Source organism: Thalassophryne amazonica, chromosome 20, assembly GCF_902500255.1.
Source record: "Thalassophryne amazonica chromosome 20, fThaAma1.1, whole genome shotgun sequence".
Taxonomy (NCBI): domain Eukaryota; kingdom Metazoa; phylum Chordata; class Actinopteri; order Batrachoidiformes; family Batrachoididae; genus Thalassophryne; species Thalassophryne amazonica.
The window spans coordinates 52423439-52443229 of NC_047122.1; the positions used below are offsets into that span (position 1 = coordinate 52423439).

The 19791-nt window shown below is 39.1% G+C and overlaps 1 protein-coding gene and 1 long non-coding RNA gene across 3 annotated transcripts in view; both read left to right on the top strand.

The window, feature by feature from the left end:
- The window catches only part of ago2 (argonaute RISC catalytic component 2), a 28353-nt gene extending 19115 nt beyond the window's left edge, over window positions 1-9238 (top strand). The window contains exons 14-20 of one of the 2 annotated variants that reach the window (XM_034160831.1): window positions 699-858; window positions 962-1052; window positions 1523-1726; window positions 4623-4757; window positions 4873-4974; window positions 6043-6242; window positions 6781-9238. In XM_034160831.1, coding sequence (XP_034016722.1) covers window positions 699-858; window positions 962-1052; window positions 1523-1726; window positions 4623-4757; window positions 4873-4974; window positions 6043-6242; window positions 6781-6889 — 1001 coding nt within the window. In that variant the 3' untranslated portion in view covers window positions 6890-9238. The remainder of the gene's footprint in view (window positions 1-698; window positions 859-961; window positions 1053-1522; window positions 1727-4622; window positions 4758-4872; window positions 4975-6042; window positions 6243-6780) is intronic. The other variant, XM_034160833.1, reaches the window with a different exon arrangement.
- Window positions 9239-12366: 3128 nt separating this feature from the next.
- Window positions 12367-15588, top strand: LOC117502022. Its single transcript, XR_004558162.1, has 2 exons — window positions 12367-15304; window positions 15337-15588. It is a non-coding gene; the product is annotated as an uncharacterized LOC117502022 (long non-coding RNA).
- Window positions 15589-19791: the final 4203 nt, after the last annotated feature.

A 19791-nucleotide genomic window follows, 5' to 3' on the forward strand; every position in this document is an offset into this window, starting at 1 on the left:
CAGATGTCATTTCCATTTGCCATAATAATTGTCCGTTATCGTCTAAAATCCAGCGTCAAGTATTGCTTTGTAAAGTGCGCATCACTCACACAGGCTTTGTGTTAGTGGGTTCTCAACTCGCATACACCCTGCTTGCTTGCACGTCTTCAGTATATGATGACATATTATTGCCACTGTAATGGCAAAAACCTGCAGGAGGAGGATGGAAGGGAACAGACTTGTTTTCTTGTGTTGCTTCTTCTCCTGTTGACGGCTGTCAGCTGTGCTCTCTGACAGATTAGCGCTAATCTGTTAACTCGCTAGAAGTCTGCTTTCTTGACGCCCCAACGCCCTGTGCTTGGTGCACTGGGGTTTAAAGGGACAGACAGTTACCACTCTGATTAATATTATATTACTTACGACTGCAACACACCCGTGCCTGATAAACGTGGTAAATTGTTTTGCGCTCATCACCTCAGATTTGTACCAGCATTTCCCACCATGTACATTGCACTGTGCATACAGAGACACCCCAAATGCATTTGTGCCCTCTGTGTGACTCGTTTTTCCATTTGTCAAAATAATACGTATGAATATGTGCACTTTTGATGGAACAGAAAAGGAACCTCAACACAAAACTTTAAACCTGATCATATTTCAACAGCCTGTATCATGTTTAATTAATTGATCCGCCTTTGTTGCTCTGCTGTGCGTCTTAGCTGAGGTGAAGCGTGTCGGGGACACAGTGCTTGGCATGGCGACGCAGTGTGTGCAGGTGAAGAACGTTCAAAAGACGACACCTCAGACCCTCTCTAACCTCTGTCTGAAGATCAACGTAAAGCTGGGTGGTGTCAACAACATCTTACTTCCACAGGGCAGGTGCGTCATGGTGTCCTACACACCCGTCGCAACTTATCAGTTATTTCTTTTACTAAAATCGGCAGAATATAATTTTTTGGGGGGGGTTGTGTATGCTTGTCAGACCGATGGTTTTCCAGCAGCCCGTGATCTTTCTTGGTGCAGATGTAACTCATCCGCCGGCAGGAGATGGAAAGAAGCCTTCTATTGCTGCTGTAAGCAACACTGTACAACAGAGCATGAATGTCTAGCATTTCCAGATAACATCTGCACGAGTCGTATTCGTCAGTTCTGAACATGGTTATTTGAGTCATTTCTTTTAAGAAGCAGGTCACTAAGTTGAAACAGATGTGACGTGACCTTGTTCTGAATAATGTTTCTATTCTGACTTGTCATTGAGTCTTTGCTTTCTCAGCCTGTTCTGTTTCACTAGCTTCCCTGCATGAGAGCGCTTGAAAAAGAATAAATGAGGAGGGTCAGACTGATTCAAAAAGTTGAGAACTTAATGATGCTTGTATCTATTTAAAGAGCACAGATAACAGATAAATGCTGTAATAACTGTACAGAAATTAAGGGCTCTTAACTATTAAGTGATGGAAAGAGCTTCTGTTGTTTTGATGCCCTCTGAGCTGTTTAAAGTCATGTTTTCCATGTGGCCCTAAATGACTGGCTTTTCCCTCCTCAGGTGGTTGGTAGTATGGATGCCCACCCCAGTCGATACTGTGCTACAGTGAGGGTGCAGCAGCATCGCCAGGACATCATCCAAGACCTGGCCACCATGGTGAGGGAGCTCCTCATCCAGTTCTACAAGTCCACCCGCTTCAAGCCCACCAGAATCATCTACTATCGGGATGGCATCTCTGAGGGACAGTTCAACCAGGTGATTGAAGTAAATAAACTAATACTTTGCATTTTCAACATATTCAGCAACACGTCAGTACACACATGTATAAATACCTCATCAGCCCCTCTGGTAATTCGTAGCCTATTAAAAAGATCAAGCAATACAACCCCTGGCAAAAATTATGGAATCACCGGCCTCGGAGGATGTTCATTCAGTTGTTTAATTTTGTAGAAAAAAAGCAGATCACAGACATGACACAAAACTAAAGTCATTTCAAATGGCAACTTTCTGGCTTTAAGAAACACTATAAGAAATCAAGAAAAAAAGATTGTGGCAGTCAGTAACGGTTACTTTTTTAGACCAAGCAAAGGAAAAAATATGGACTCACTCAATTCTGAGGAAAAAATTATGGAATCACCCTGTAAATTTTCATCCCCAAAACTAACACCTGCATCAAATCACATCTGCTTGTTAGTCTGCATCTAAAAAGGAGTGATCACACCTTGGAGAGCTGTTGCACCAAGTGGACTGACATGAATCATGGCTCCAACACGAGAGATGTCAATTGAAACAAAGGAGAGGATTATCAAACTCTTAAAAGAGAGTAAATCATCACGCAATGTTGCAAAAGATGTTGGTTGTTCACAGTCAGCTGTGTCTAAACTCTGGACCAAATACAAACATGGGAAGGTTGTTAAAGGCAAACATACTGGTAGACCAAGGAAGACATCAAAGCGTCAAGACAGAAAACTTAAAGCAATATGTCTCAAAAAACTAAAAATGTACAACAAAACAAATGAGGAACGAATGGGAGGAAACTGGAGTCAACGTCTGTGACCGAACTGTAAGAAACCGCCTAAAGGAAATGGGATTTACATACAGAAAAGCTAAACGAAAGGCATCATTAACACCTAAACAGAAAAAAACAAGGTTACAATGGGCTAAGGAAAAGCAATTGTGGACTGTGGATGACTGGATGAAAGTCATATTCAGTGATGAATCTCGAAGCTGCATTGGGCAAGGTGATGGTGCTGGAACTTTTGTTTGGTGCCTTTCCAATGAGATTTATAAAGATGACTGCCTGAAGAGAACATGTAAATTTCCACAGTCATTGATGATATGGGGCTGCATGTCAGGTAAAGGCACTGGGGAGATGGCTGTCATTACATCATCAATAAATGCACAAGTTTGTTGATATTTTGGACAATTGAAAGGATGTTTGGGGATGATGAAATCATTTTTCAAGATGATAATGCATCTTGCCATAGAGCAAAAACTGCAAAAACATTTCTTGCAAAAAGACGCATAGGGTCAATGTCAATGAGCAGATCTGATTTGATGCAGGTGTTAATTTGGGGGATGAAAATTTATAGGGTGATTCCATAATTTTTTCCTCAGAATTGAGTGATTCCATATTTTTTTTCCTCTGCTTGGTCTAAAAAAGTAACCGTTACTGACTGCCACAATCTTTTTTTCTTGATTTCTTATAGTGTTTCTTAAAGCCAGAAAGTTGCCATTTGAAATGACTTTAGTTTTGTGTCATGTCTGTGATCTGCTTTTTTCTACAAAATTAAACAACTGAATGAACATCCTCTGAGGCCGGTGATTCCATAATTTTTGCCAGGGGTTGTACAAATTGTCTCTTCATCCCAGGACTTCCTTTGAGCCCATTTGGTTTTAATCAGCAGACTTCAGCTCCGGGGCTTAATGAATACGATCTCACAATTTATAGTGGTTGTGAGCCATTTATCATGTTTTACTACTTGTGAAAGAATCAGTTTCAGAAATTCAATTAGCGCTGCAACAACTAATCATTAAAACTGATAATGAAACATTCCTCAGTGAATTAACAGTGTTGCTGATGTCACACACAATACATATCGTCACTGCCTCCTAAAAGTATCTGTCAGCTGAGGGTTAAGCTTGAATGCTAAATGTTTTTCTTGGCCAGTTTACATTTCTGTACAACATCCTTCAGCATCCACAGGTTAGACCACATTCTCTACTTAACTGCAGGTTTTATTCTTCTAGTTCTTAATTGCTTCATTCACCAGGACATTAATAAAAGAAATAAATAAAAGTCATGGATTGTTTTTGGTGTCACAGTATCATGAGGAATGTCTGTGAGAGCAGAAAATTGTGTAACTTTATTGAACAATCTTAATAGTTCATTTGAGACAACCACATTCTTGTAAGAAGAATTATATAAACGACGCCCCACAGGTTGCCTGAGGGTGAATTTAAGAATGAACTAAAATCTGTAGACTCAGATTATTTAAGGTGACACAGGCATGATATAAATTAACTTCCAGTATGTAAACTTCACATATAATTTCACCACAGTTGCAAAAATGTTTTTTAGAATGCATATATACATCTTTAAATACAGAACTTCCCCATGAAAATAACCATATATATAATTAAAAAAAATACTATAGGGAATATCTAATAGTTATTTATTCAGATTCAGTGAATAAATAATTGATCAGTTACAAAAGTTGCAGCCCTAAATGCAGTGTTTTGAAACAGTATCCCAAAGAAAAATGTTAATATTTCCCTCATTTGAGCAGCATTTTAATGTCGGCTAAGCCCAGTTTGCTCGTGGCTCTAGATTGGTCTGAGAGCATGCAGGTTTTCTTTTCTACCCATCATGCCAGCAGGTTTTTATTTATGCTGATGAACACCTCCTGTCCACCCAAAGGCGTGTTAATCAGAAAAACGACCTAGTTTCATTGGTGGTTGTAATGAAACTTGCAAATTCTTGGCACTTTCTGGAACCCGTTTGGGACTACTGCCTAAACAGAGTTATGTTGAGCAAAGGAAAGGAGGTTGTAACACTTTGACACCTATGCCTTTTGTCAGCCTAAATTTGTTTATGTTAGCTGGTACTTTTTTTGCTTACGGTGTTAATCTTCAGAATGTTTCATTTGGATACATTTAGGTTCTTCAGCATGAGCTGCTGGCAATCCGTGAGGCCTGCATCAAGTTGGAGAAAGATTACCAGCCTGGTATCACCTTCGTTGTCGTGCAGAAGAGACACCACACACGACTCTTCTGTATGGACAGAAATGAAAGGGTGCGATATTATTACTTTGCCTTTACGATAAAGTCAATAAGCAGTTGTCTTAACATGTAGTTGTGGAACAAAAAAAAAGCTTGCATAATTGTGCATATGTCAACAATTTCTGCAGGTTGGAAAGAGTGGCAACATTCCTGCAGGCACCACAGTGGACACCAAAATCACTCATCCTTCAGAGTTTGATTTCTACCTCTGTAGTCACGCTGGCATACAGGTAAGAATGTTATAAAAATGCATATCAGAATTTAAGGAAAGTAGTATATTTAACCTTCCAGTTTGTGGGTCAGATTCATACTAGCTTTGACTTAAATTAGTTTAATATAATCTGATTTCAAATTTGAAGACTAGTTTTAGTCCAGGAGTAAACGAGAAGGGGCACTCCGAGTTCAACACACACATTTTACATGTTTGAAACAGTTGTCCAAATTATTCTTTGTGACTTATTGCTAACCTAATGCATGATTGTGTGTGGTCTTAACATTTGGTCTGTTCTATCAAAAGCCCTTTTAGTCTTGACTAACACATTAACACACTAACCCTTCCATGTTTAATTCACACTAGCACCAAACTTACCTGTTTGCATTAAACAAAAAGGTGCTATTTTATTTTTTAACAAACGGACTGACAGACACACGGGACCGAAAACAGCATCCCGCACGCACCATCGCTGCAGCGTTTAATTAAACCTCTAAAGATGCAGATTTAACTTAATTCTTGTTGTTTTTCTATTTGAAATAGCACAGATTTCTTGGACTACATCAATGAATAAGAACAAACACTTTCAGACTGGTGTCTGCTCACTGGCCAGAGTGACGTCAGCTTGATGACATTAGTTTTCAACATCATTTTAGAATCCCAAAATCCAATGCAATAGAAGTAATTCCAAGTTTGGAACCATAGTTCTTATCTTTTATACATATAGGAAAAAAAATGGTTCAAGGGAAAGAAAAGGTGAAAATGTATAAAATGCAAATACAACACATATTAAGCAGCACAACTAAACTTGAAGGGATTGAGGTAAGTAAATAGTTATAAAAACCTCAAGAATGCATCCCTGGACATCAAAAATCTTAAGTATTCTGGAGCCTTGAGTAGTCCTCAGACCCCCTGCCAACAAAGGACCACTTTCACCAGAAAGACAACACCCCCCCCCCCCACACACACGCCTATAAGAAATACTGCTAGTAGCATCCATGCTAAGTGCTTCCTTAGATTTTCCCCAAATTTGAAAATTGCTGTTAACTTTTGAATGCAAAGTTATAACATTTATGACTCCTCACAGGGCACGAGTAGGCCATCTCACTACCATGTTCTCTGGGACGACAACCACTTCTCTTCAGACGAGCTGCAGGTCCTCACCTACCAGTTATGCCACACTTATGTCCGCTGTACCCGCTCAGTTTCCATCCCAGCACCAGCCTACTACGCCCACCTGGTGGCTTTCCGTGCTCGCTATCACTTGGTAGACAAAGAACATGACAGGTAAGCAATACAAGACTGGTACCATGTTGCTTGTTTGCCCCATTCAGTTAGCTGAAATAATAACATTTAAGGCAAATTTTCTGTCTGGAAGATTTGTTTTCTTAAGTCTACTCGATTAACTACAGGGAAAACATAAACAAATTTAAGTCTAGTAATTATCTATAAATGCTTCATGGTTGAGCAAGTCTGTTTTAATAATTTTGTCAGTTTCTACACAGTTATTACTAGTGCTGGGACAAAAAAAAAAAAAACCACATCTCCCAGTAAGATACGATCACGATACTTGGGTGTCGGTTTGTGGTATAAAAAAAAAAAAATGTTTGCATTGGTTTTGGGCTTAATTGGCAAATTGTGGTGTCTGCTGTGACACATCAGGCATATTTTTGAAATCTTTGATTCCATCCTCATCATGAAAATTTGACACGCCATATTTGGTTCATCGCAGAACCTGCACCAGGCCGCCGTGAGCCTGGGTGTTCCACACCTGTGTAATCTTTGTCAGGACTTTATAAATGATCTATTCTTTGTTTTGTTTCAGTGCTGAGGGCAGCCATACATCGGGCCAGAGTAATGGGCGCGATCAACAGGCCCTCGCCAAAGCCGTTCAGATCCACCAGGACACTCTGCGCACCATGTACTTTGCCTGAGAAGGTGCAAACCCAGGTTGGTTGTGGGTGAGACCCCACTGATGGAAATCGTCGCCCCCTAGCTGTCTCACTGTCAGCAGCAGATAGTGTCACAGTGGTTTCACATAGCCCTCTGCTGACTTAACAGACCCGTCAGTTTCCCAGCTGTATGCCTCCCGATGTGTTTCAGCTCGCGTGTAAACGTCTGTGTCCCACCCAAATCGAACCAGCTTTTGGAGAAAAGATTCCGTCTTTCTAGGGAGGTGAAGTGAAAGAGGTTTTATTTTCATGTTGTACATTAGTGTATATTTGTTATGGAGAAACATCTTGCAGAATATGAGATAAAATCAAAAAGGTTTGTACACTGACAGACTCTGCCGTTTCCAACCCGGCGGGCAGTATCTTTGTAGATTTGGTTGGTTTATAATTTAGAAGTTGCCGTTCACCTTCTATCTCCTGTTTGTTTTGTTTTTTGGATTCTGGATGTGAGGGTCCTGGTGCTCAAAAGGAGAAGGGGACGTTAAAATAAGGGGACCCACTCACTGTTTATATGCCTAATAATTTACTCATCTGACAGACATTATTTATCAGCCAATCAAAGCAAAGTGCACTGACCAGAATGGGTACTTCAATCAGGACAAATGTACTTAGTATATTGAGGGTTGTGTGTGATTATTAAATATGTCTATATATATATTTTTTTTTTTTTTTCCACATTGGGCACTATGTGCTGAAACGTGCCATGTGAGGCCATGTTTTTGTAATTTTTACTTTCCACTTTGACTCACTTGGCCCAAATTTTTCTGGGTTTTCAGTATTTGACCTTGACTGATGCTGACGACTACTTTATGCCAAATTTGGTGACAACTAAGTAAAGGATTCTTTACACCTGACTTACCAGCCCTTTTTTACCCATGCCAACTTAACACTGAGGACTTTTGGTGATCATGTGATGGAATTAACATCCGTTTTATTGTTTTCTGACTGTTGTGGGTTCTCATTTGATGAAAATGGCATCAATAACTTAATTCCTGCGTCGTGTTGAGAAGCAGTCTGTTGGGACCGATTCCCATCAGGGACCTCGCTGATGTACTCTGAGCCGTATTGATTTGAGACAAATAATGTAGGGGAGGGGATTTTTTTTTTTTTTTTTTTTGCGTTCCCATTTGTTTGTATATTCTTTCAATAATTTCAATCATGTTACGTAATGAATAGTCACATAGCTAACGCACATTTTAGGCGGTTTGACATTTGTAATATTTCATTTTCTTCCTTTACACTTGTTTTTCCCACATACACACACACACAGATACATATATGTATATAGCAGCAAGATAGATGTTCTGCAGTGTCCTTGTCACAGCAGGGTATTTGTGTGGGTTTTCAGCATCCATTTATTCGGTACAGTGGAGTGATAGCTGCAACATTTTTAATTCAAATTGCTTGAAATTCCCCGATTACAGTGGTTGCTCCGTGATTTGGGAGCAGTTGTTGCACAAAAGTTCGGGTTTTATGCAAAGGATTTTTTTTGGGGGGGGTCTTTATAGTATAACAGTAAAGTTGACAAAGGGGTGCATTTTGAATAAGCTTTAGGGGTAGCTGCTGAAATTTATTGTAGAGAATTTAAAAACAAAAAACCTAACTGGCCCGTGTAGTCTAAATTAACACTGTCTATTTGTGTACAGATACTAAATGCAAATATTGTCTTGCCTTCTAAGACTGTTAAAGTCTTGTAATAATTCCAGACATTTCCTAACATCCCTCCTTGTTTTTACTGCTCACTTAAGATGGTGAATGTTTATAGTCCAGATGGGAGAGACGTCAATATATTTTCTATAACTATGCATCATTTTTAACAAAGAGAATTAGTAGTGGGCTGTCTCGCCTGATTTTGGATCCTTTCTAGAGGTAGATAATCAGGGCTTTTTTTTTTTTTAATGTTTGTAAATGCATGTCGCATTTAGTAGCGTTTCTTAGTGCTTAACCAGTGACTTTGTAAAGGTAAAATGGATTTCCATATATCATTGTGGATTTTATAGCATGGAATTCGGGTGTATCCACTCAGCCAAACAAGATTACAAACTTTTACATGATGGAAGCACAAAAGGACATGTTGACTCTAGGTGCTCAAAGTTTTCACTGTAAACCACCTTAAATCCTCACTGGACTCATCCGCAAGGCTTATTATTATTATTATTATTTTTTTTTTTTAGTTGTTGGATGTGTGCTAAAATATTTTCATCATTCTGAGGATCTTTTCTCTCCATTGATTACCCCCCCCATCCCCCTTAACCACCCGTGTTATTGTTTTTCTAATTACCTGTAAAGAAACTAGAACTCCGACTGACTGTTTGTGGGGCATTCTGAAAACCATGTACTTGATATTTACTGCTATGATGTCAATATTGTTCTTATCGGTGCTGGTCTCACAACACATAAATTTGGATGCACTTTTTGGAGTTGGTATGAATTCAGTCTGAAGCAGGAGGCTCGGCCGTATTATGTGACTGGTGTAATTGTGTGGAAATGGCCGTGTGTTCTACCTCGTGTTACCTGTTTAAGGATAATGGTAACATCACACTGTTGGCCATTTCCTCGTAATTACCCCTATGTTCTGTCAAATTGGCATTTTTAAAAAATTTTTTTTTAAAGTCTTGCATTGACGGTAGAGGTTTAAAATACTCTGCAAACTTGATGAACTTGCTTTTTAATTTTTTGTATGTAGTCCCTTTCCCCCTCAAACTGGTAGATTGTTTTTTTTTTTCTTTCTTTCTTTTGGTGTTTTGACCATTGAGCTGTTAGACCAAATTCCCAGTGTGTTTTCATCACACAGCCTTCCTTTGTTTTTTTTCTGTTTGTACTATGCACCATTGAAACGTTTTCTAACTGAGCAGTATAACAACAAATACACGGCCCTGATGGCACTCGTATGGCTTTGATTTGGACAAGTTGTAGATGCACCCCAATGGTACTATTAAATATGTTGCTGTTAAAGTTTCAAGATTAACGAAATGTAGAGAACAAATTCATCTAAGGGTCAGCTTGAAAATCTCAAATGCATGTATGTTTATATGCAGCTCGGCTAACCCTCCTGTTTCCATTCACGCTGTGATGGGATGAGAACAAATGAAGATTGCTTTGTGTTGTTACTAGGGATGCACTGATCCACAATTTTTCACTTCCGATCCCGATAACTGAATTTGGATATCTGCCGATACTTTTCCGATCCGATACAAAAGCTCTGTTTGCTTTAATATTAACATTATTGTTGATTTATATAAGGATTTTCTTAAAAAGGAGACCTGAAAGTTGAGCTACAATTTGCCAGAAGGTGTATCTAAGATGAAAGACTAGATTTGATGTTTTAGTGAAAGAATTAAGTACTTTTATTTTTTTATAACCTTATTTTTCTAGACTTAAAGAGAAAAGACAGCACTCTCTGTATGTCTGTCTCTCCTTCTCAATTTTCAATTTCATTGGAGCTTTATTGATATGGGAGACATATGTTTACATTGTCAAAGCAAGTGTTAGAGTCAAAATTAAGTCCTCTGTCTCTCGTTTGTTCTCTTGCTCGCCTTCGTTCTCCCTCCGTCTCTCTCGTTGTGTTCGTGTTCCGCAAAATTTGAACTTTTTGGAAGCGCAAAGCCTTTCAACTGTAAAATTAGTGTATCATTGCAGACGCTCACGCGCAAGATTTTAATAGAGACTTTTTTCCCTTTCAGTGGACAGAATCTCTGTTCAGCTCCTCCTCAGCTGTACACTGAGCTGCTTTTCATAGCGTTTGACAGCCTCGGGACAGTGAAGCAGCTAACCTTTTAGCACACATTTTTAGCAACAATTCAGTTCATTTTTCGGAAAATCCGTGCTCGACAAACAATTTGAATCTGAGAGCCAGGGAGAAATTTGCCACTAACCGCAGCTAGCACACCGCAGAAGAGAGCTCTCTCAAACAGCCCTGCTTCAAAAACCTCCCCTCCTCCCGTTTGGCAGTAAACAAGCAGAGAGCAAACAGCAGTTGAGAGGATTCACAGTGGCTCTTCTCCGGTATCGGAAAATGTCGCGGGTTAGATCGGTATTTTCCAGTAAGTGAATTACATTGGTATCGGAAACCGATACCAATCTGGGATTGGATCAGTCTCATCCCTAGTTGTTACATTAAGGACACAAGGGGATTGATCATCACTGTCTCTTTGTAATCTCGCCAGAAACATCTACACTAGTCCTGAGCATCTTTAGATTCCACCCCACTCCTAAATGGGATGCTTGGGTATTGGGTATTCACAGTTAGCCATAATAAGTGTCCAAAAATAATATGATTTTATATAAATTTGTAAAACCGAGGCAACATTTTGACATTTTGGCTGTACTTGTTGTTACTGCATATTTATTATTTTTATTTTATTTTTGTTTTTTTATTACATTACCTATACCAGCACCTTAGAATACCAGATCAGAATGGCGTTGTTTTTTTCTTTGGAATAATAAAAAAAAAAAATCAAACATTTGATTTTATTTTTGCACTAAAATAGTGGTGTTAGTAGTTGTTGCAGCATTATGAATCTAGTCTTTATAAGGTGGAAGAGCCTTTTTAAAAGCAGTTGGCATTAGTGGTGTTCCAAAATTAAAAAAATGCACAGATGGTTAGCATTGCACAGCCAGTAGGCTAAACAGCCTCCGTACAGTGCAGCTGGGAAGTATTCACAGTGCTTCACTTTTTCCACATTTTGTTATGTTACAGCCTTATTCCAAAATGGAGTAAATTCATTTTTTTCAAAGGTGAAACCACCTGTTGATCAGCAAAGATTCTACCAAGCCAGCCAGCCTATACACCAAATTTATTATTGTTTTTGTAATTATAAATGTCCTTATGCCTATAAACGGGCAATACTGTGGTAATAGAATTACAGTGACAGCAAAATTTGGCCATATTTTAGCTTGCATAAAAAAAAAATTGCTCTGGTTTGTAATGACGTTACCATAGAATTACCCAAATGCTAATGAAATCTTAGAATTTGTGATTGTTTGAAAGGGCGGTTTACCTTTGTCCAGTGGTGAGGGAGAATTGTGCTTTATGCAAAAGAAGACGTGATCAGGGGAGAACATTGGCTTTTATGACCACGCTGCTTGTTTGAGATGTGATGCCAAAGTGCTGTGTGTAGCAGGTTGTTAGCTTGTGGTTCTTCCCATGCTTAGGAAAAGAAATCGAGAGAGAGAGATAAATTGGGGCCTAATCGTATCGGAACATAACCATGGACATATCAAGATTCAGAGGAAGTAAATGAACTCTGGGTTTATTTTAGTCATAATCAGGAACGTGTGTGGAACAAACATACCAGCTTGGATGAATGTGGCAATACATTATGAGCTTCAGTGTGCCCAAGTTACTTTGTTTAAAAAAAAAAAAAAAAAAAAAATAAAAATATATATATATATATATATATATATATATATATATATATATATATATATATATATATAAACACTCCATGGTTTCAATTATGTATAATATCAAAAGTCACATGAATAATTTTACAATTTTGGTATCAACAGTTGCTGAAATTCAAGTTTTTTTTCTCTTTTGTCAATTCTTCAAAATTGTAGAATTATTCATGTCACTTGATATGATAAATATTTGAAACCAAGGAGTGTTTTTGTCTTCACCCTGTATATCTCAGTGTTGGAATTCCAAATGGAAATGCAGGATCATCTCATTTTGGCTGTTTTTTGTTTTGCTTTTCTGCAAAGGCCTATGCTCGGACAAAATGGGTTGTACAAATGCCTGAATTGTAAAATAAATGGCGCATATCATAAGCTAGCTTAATTGATCATTTAGTTTTTGTTTCCACTGTGGCATAGTTTTTTTGTTTGTTTTTTTCCCTAATGCAAATCTTTTGTAAATATATATAAATTTCCTCCAAATGTAACAATGGTTTCGTTTATTATTTAAGCAGATGTAGAAGCTTGGTGACTGTATTTTGTCTCAACGTGCTATAGCGACTTGACAACAGTCAGTTCCAAATAGTTTATGGCAAATATATCATCTAGTTCATCTCTTGTACAGAAGCTGCAGTGGACATAATTCAGGATGAGAATTGAGAACTGGTTCTGAATTTATTATTGTCGATGTTGTTGTGTCACTTCCGGGTTGCAAAACTGTGTGTCGTGATGTCACGTGTGGTATCATGTCAGCATACCCTGCGTCTAACATCAAGGGGAAGTGGAAATGTTGGAAACGTGTGGCCTGTGTTGTTTTCTCACTCGAAATTGGTCAGGAATCGATAAAGAATAGGACTCAATAATGGCATCGATATTGATTAAAAACTTAACTTCTATGACTAGACATAATTGTGGCTCTTGTAGAACTTTCCTAGCTCGGTAACAATGAATGTACTATGAGCCTCTGTTTTTGTTTTGTAGGCTTTCTCTCCAGTTTGCTTATTGTGTGTAGTTTATTTTTAACCATTTAATTTGTTTATTTCTCTTATTTGTAGGGTTACTTTTTCTTGTTTCACATTCAACTGACTTGGTATCTGCCACAATACAGATGGTTTTGTCGCTGGTGAACGTGAGATGAATCGTTCCACTGTTGTCTCTGAGATGTAGGCTCCTGTAGGACGTTGTTTCACACTGGTGCAGTCATTTTTTTTCCTCTCGTCCTGTTTGCTGTAAAATAAGAGTGGCGTGGTTGCATAGTCGAGTTAAGGTTTTTGTTTTTTATTCTGCTTTAGCTGATATTCTGTGCAGCATTGTCTTTTGAAATCCTAAAATCCTGCCTCAGTTTATTCACTCAGCAGTGCAGTTGAAAATGTTTCCTGGCATCATTTCTGTTTCTTCTGTTTGGTGGTGTTAATGTTTCGTTCCAGAACTAAGAGTTGAGAGTTGATTTCCATGCCGTAGTGTTGACATCAGCAAGAGCTGCTACCGCACAGAAAGCCCCATGTAATTTTAATATTTTCTTATTTTGTTTTCTAATACTCAAGCATCACATCGTGGCCATAGCTCATATGTAGCTCTACAGCACCAGTGTGGTGCCGAAATTGAGTCAAAATCGAACCGTGTCTGAAGTGATTTTGAAACATTTGCCCTGATGAAGCCTAAGAGGAGGAAGACGAGAGTTTCGCCAAAACCAAACTCATGCCATCCAGCCAACGCATGTTTCGCCACGCTACACCAGTATGGGTGTTCTTCATGTTCGACGCAGTTTTAGCCTTCAGAATTACTTGGTTTTATTTAACACCGTGGACAAACTACCTCAGATCAGTGTCGGGTGCTAGCTAATATTAGCCCCTGATTTCTAATGTCAACAAAGTCAAAAATTGTAGTGACCAAACTAATCCAAGCCAGTAATAATGTAAGAGCACTGCTCTTTTGTGAACCTGAATAAATGGAAAGCAAAGTAATCATGTAGATACTGGTTGATTGCTTTAGTTGGGGACCAGATTTGTAATTGGAGTTTTATTTCATACGAGCGTTTATTTTTACAAAGATGTTTATATATATATTAAAAACAAGTCAACAGAACTGCTGAAAACAGTCTCAGACTGATCGATACCAGCGAGAAATAAATTTATAGTCATGACAAAATTGTACAATGAGTGATGATGATATTCCTTGAATATTGAGCTACCTGGTTTCCAGGTAGTAGTCCCAGTTGCCTGATTAGTCCTACTGGCTATTCCCACCAGGATGGCAGCACAAAAAAGCTTCCCTTTGGGAGTGCGTCTGGGGAAAAAGTTAACTTACTGCTTGTTAACACATCGAAAACCCTTGTAGTCCCTTGACCAGTATCTTTATTTTTTTATTTTTGTCACCTTGCTGCTTAAAAAATTTAGCCCTTGTTCTACCAGCGGATATGTGCGTAATTAATTTGTCGATCAGGTACTAGCTCCCGAGTATCGGAATCATCCTGACAGCAGAAAAGCACCTGAAGAAGAGTTTGTATTGATGGTGCAAGTAACACAATGTGTTGAGATGTATATGCAGCAATAACATGTAGGCATGGAAACATATTCGTCTCTACACCAGCCTGTTGTCTTTATGTAGGTGAAGGCAATGCACAAGAAAATTGACAATTTTCAAATTGGCTGAAAATTGCAGTGTGTCTTCCCCCCCCCCCCCCCCCCCCCCAAGGTTTGACCATTTATATTTGTTGTGTGTTTTGCTTGAGTGTTGAGGTTCATACAGAATAGTCACTCCAACTGATGGAATGTCAACATTTCTCTGCCATGTTAACCAGCACTGCAATAAAATCAGGATGGATGTCCCTGTGTCTGTTTATTTTCACTTTTCCTACACACAATGCCATTTTATAAAAGATATGCTATTTAGTATTGCATGCAACAATTTTCAAAGGGAATATACACACTTTAACACATTCTGCGTTTTATTCAAACTCCATGATGTTATAACTAAAGGTACACATGTGATTGTGTCTTTGTCTAAACTGAAAACATCCAGTGTGTTTGTAGCTGTGTGTGTGTGCGCGTGCCTTCGTCGGCTCTCCTCTCCGCCGGCCCTAAACGTTGGGTTTGTGTGTCCTCCTTGTAAAGATTTAACAATCTGCCACACCACATGAAAATGTCCTTTTTTTTTCTTTTTTTTTTACGATCATGCAACCTTGCGTGTAGATGCTGCATAGAACGATCAGTATTCGTGTTTTGCACTTTGAAAGCAGTTTAAAAAATTGCCCACCGAGATTGGGCAGAAAGTTGAAAAAAAAATTTAACTGACGAGGTATTTTATGCTATCAATTATAGGAATTATAAGGAATAACATGACTTTGAAGAGCTTTTCTAAAAAGGTTGATTATATATCTCTATATTCATGAAGTACCTCATAAGCCTGATATATGCTGCATTGACTTTTTGTTTTCTTTTTAGTGTTCTTCATATTGTCCGATAATATTTTAATTTCCCCTTAGGGAGGTTTGAATGTCGCAGAAGGCTGTGCGTACGCCAAAACCACTTCATCATACCAAGTTCTATTATAAACAAAAACAAGAGCCTGTTACACATCGTGGCTTAAATGACCTGTCATTTCTGCAATTTCTCAGTAAACGGCATCAAGTTATTCCTCATTTGCCGCTACATTCTCTTTGCCTGTGTGCTGGCTGTGTAGCCAAAAAGTGTCTGTGTGTGTATGTGTGTCTCGTGAACATTGTTGACTCAGGTATTGCCGTTAAAGGGCTTTATCTGCTTTTTGTGACCCTGTCCCAGCTTCCCTGCTTCTTCGTTCTATAACAGCCTTAGATCTACTTCTATTTGGCCTTAAAGGATGAATAAATTATGCACTACAATTTTTATTTTTAAACACTTGACAGAGAGCGCATTCCTGCTTTGCCACATGTTGAGAGTTAACGTCGTGTTACTGCCACGTTATCTACCTCCTATGAATGTAGGGGCTGTCCTGGAGTTAAGAAAATCGTCTGTAGATTCTACAAAACAAACTGAATACCCCCCCGAAAACTTCCCAGGACACTCCATTGTTCTTGCTCATTGGCTGTTTTTATTTTGTGTATTCTCAATTGTAAGCCATTACAAAGAACGAAAGTGACCAAAGTCTCTAAAGGCAGCCGTGCACAGCCGCATGAGTTCAAACCTCCCTTCATTTGTGTTATTTGAGCTCAGCTGCTGTTTTTTTTTTTTGTTTTGTTTTGTTTTTTTGCTTTTTGTTTTTTGGTCTGTTTTCTCCCTTATTTAAACCACAACACGCCAAAACTGAATTTGCTGTCATTCCTGTTCTGGTGAGGGTTTTTCTGTTGCTGATTTTAATTTGTTCACATCCACTGCTAAGCTCCTTGTTCTTGTTGTAAATTGTAAGCTTTGATTTCTATTTTAAGTTTTTTTGTGTTTTTTTTTACAATTATGCTTACAGAACACAACATATGCTGTAAACCTGGTTAGGACATAATGTGAATATGTATCAGTATAGTTCACTCTTTTGGCTTGACTGTAAGTTGCGTTAATAAAAAAAAAAGAAAAAGTTTAAGTGTTTGCTGTGGTGTATTTTGTTTTAATTATTTCAGAATTTGTTTTCATGTTAACTAATAGGGTTCATGTTGCACCGTCTGTCAGTTATCACGTTGTGGGGAAACACATCATAGAAGAATCCAATGAACGTTGACCTTGTTTGACCTTTACTTTGGAGATCAGATATTCAGCACCGTCAAAACTATTCCATTTATTAGTCCTATTAGCTCAACCAATCGCTTGCACCATTTTATTTTTTAACCAAAACTGGACCAACTTTAACTTTTCACACTTGTACAAACAGTAGACTGAATGACCATTTTTACTGTTTTTCCCTCATAATGGCACAATATTCAGTCATAGATACTCCAGCCTATACCATTCTGGAATCTCTTATCAGACAAATAATTTAGTATAAGTTTCAGTAAAATTGGAGCATTTTTATTTTTTAAAGTCTTCACTCATATTTAATCACTGACCCCTCCTATGTGACTGTAGCTGCTCCCCCGAGGGATGGCTGTTACATACAGTGCATCTGGAAAGTATTCACATCACTTCACTTTTTTTTCCACATTTTGTTACACAGCCTTATTCCAAAATGGAGTAAATTCAAGTTTTTCTGCTTAAAATTCTACTCAACACCCCATGAAAAGGTTTTTTTTGAAATTTTTGCAGACTTGTTTATATAACAAGAAATAACACGTATTCAATAAGGTAGTTCTTATTTTGTGAATTTTTGTAATGCAATACTCTGAATAGGTTCCAATTGATGAGAAAACATCCTGTGTAAACTTTTCTTTGAGCTAACTCATTGAAATGTTATTTTCATGCTACACTCACTAAAGCTTGAAAATCACCTTCACTGTCTTGAATTTCTAAGTGAGCGCAAGGAGGATTCATCAGGACTTTTGATGTTTATGAACACTTGGGGCACCATTGTGCTTTAGTTTGTGTAGCATTATGTAGGAGAAAATGGCAAAATTTCAATGCTTTTGAGGTACCTCTAAAAATTTATTTCTACAAACAAAATTTTACACAGCATGTTTTTTTCATCAATTGGAACCTGTTCAGGGTGGTCAGACTATTACATTTCAAAACTTTGCAAAATAAAGACCACCTTATTGCTCAGTACTTTGTTGATGTACCTTTGGCAGCAATTACAGCCTCAAGTCTTCTTGAATATGACACCAAGCTTGGTGCACCTATCTTTGGGCAGTTTTGTCCGTTCCTCGAGTTGTCCTGAAGTCACTCCTTTAATATCTTGGCTGTGTGCTTAGGGTCATTTTCCTGTTGAAGTCTGAGGTCAAGAGCACTCTGGAGCAGGTTTTCATCCAGGATGTCTCTACATTGCTGCATTCATCTTTCTCTCAATCCTGACTAGTCTCCCAGTTCCTGCTGCTGAAAAACATCCTCACAGCATGATGCTGCCACCATGCTTCACTGCAGGGATGGTGCCTGGTTTCCTCCAAACATGATGCCTGACATTCACAATCTTTGTCTCATCAGCAGGGGCGGTCCTGAAGGCGGGCCGACCGGGCAGCATCGCGGGGGTGGGGAGCGGCACGACCGTGCTGGAAAAAAAAAAAAACGGGGAGGGGGGGTTCGTGGTTACAACGCGCTCAACTTTTGTTCAGAATCAGCTTCTTATCACTGGTAACGACGCGGCTTTCCTCTCACTCATTCCCGCAGCTTCACAGTACTTTAACAGAGTTCAATAGCGACACAAAGCATGGAGCGAAACGAGACGAGTCATTGGATAAATGCTGGGCTTTGTCCCGCCCATCGGACGCTCAGCGTCTATGGGGCAGTGGGCTGACCCGGACGCTCAGCTTCTGCATGATGATTGGATGATCTGAGGCTGAATCCCTTTTTAATTGACAGCGAAATGAGCGAATCAGCGATCTTTTGGTGTAAACATCCGTAGGAGCATTTTTTAATTTTCATTCTGTTGAGTTGAACCGGAGACTTTCCTAATCCTCTTAGCGGCATTTTCTTTGTTAAAAATGACTAGCGACAAATCGAGCTTCTATTTCTGTTTTTTTTTTTTTTTTTTTTTTTTTGTAGCTGTTTGTGTTTGGAGATTGACTTCTATCACTCTTTTTGAATTCTATCGCAGTTTCTGTCCCTACCGAGCAGCGGGTGCTGCTGAGCTCCTCCACCGTCACAAAGCACTCACAGGCGGACAAACTTCACTCTAGCCTTGCGCCAGTCCCAGCTAGCGAGCTGCACATAATGGCAGACAATTTGAATGTTGTGGACCGGATTTTGGCGAAGCCATTTGATAGTCTTCCTTACGAAGAAGCCATGGCTGCTGTCATGGCTTCAGCTCTCAAAGGTTTGCAGGCCAAAGTTAAAGCAACAGCCCCCAGTGCAATGTTTGTGCATTGCTATGCACACAGACTGAATCTGGTTCTGTCTGCTTATCTGAGTGCAGAATATTTTTTGCATCACTCTCTGGGTTTGCCACATTTTTTCTCAAAATCCACAGAGGATGTCTTTTCTTGAGTCTGCAGGCTGCTCAAGGTTGCCCAGAAATGCTCCTACTCGATGGAATTTCACATCACGGATAGTGAGCACTGGGGCATACAGTTATGATGCCCTCCTGCAAACTTTTGAGATGATCATTGCAGATAAGTCCATGGATGATGACACATTAGACTGTGCCAGTGTCTTTGTGTTTGTTATTGCAGTAGTCATTAAAACCAGAAATTTGTTCTTGAAAATAGCTGTTGTGAGTTAATTTGTGGGACTGTGGGTGTTCTGGACGAACTTAGTGTTTTCATGGGTGGTGGGGCGGAGGTGGTGGCCATGTTAGTGTGTGCCGGGGGGGGGGGGGGGGGGGGCGCGCATGCAGGGGGTTTTGCTCGGGGAGTAAATCACTCAAGGACCACCACTGCTCATCAGACCAGATTTTTGTTTCTCACGGTTGGTCTGAGTCCTTCAGGTGCCTTTTTC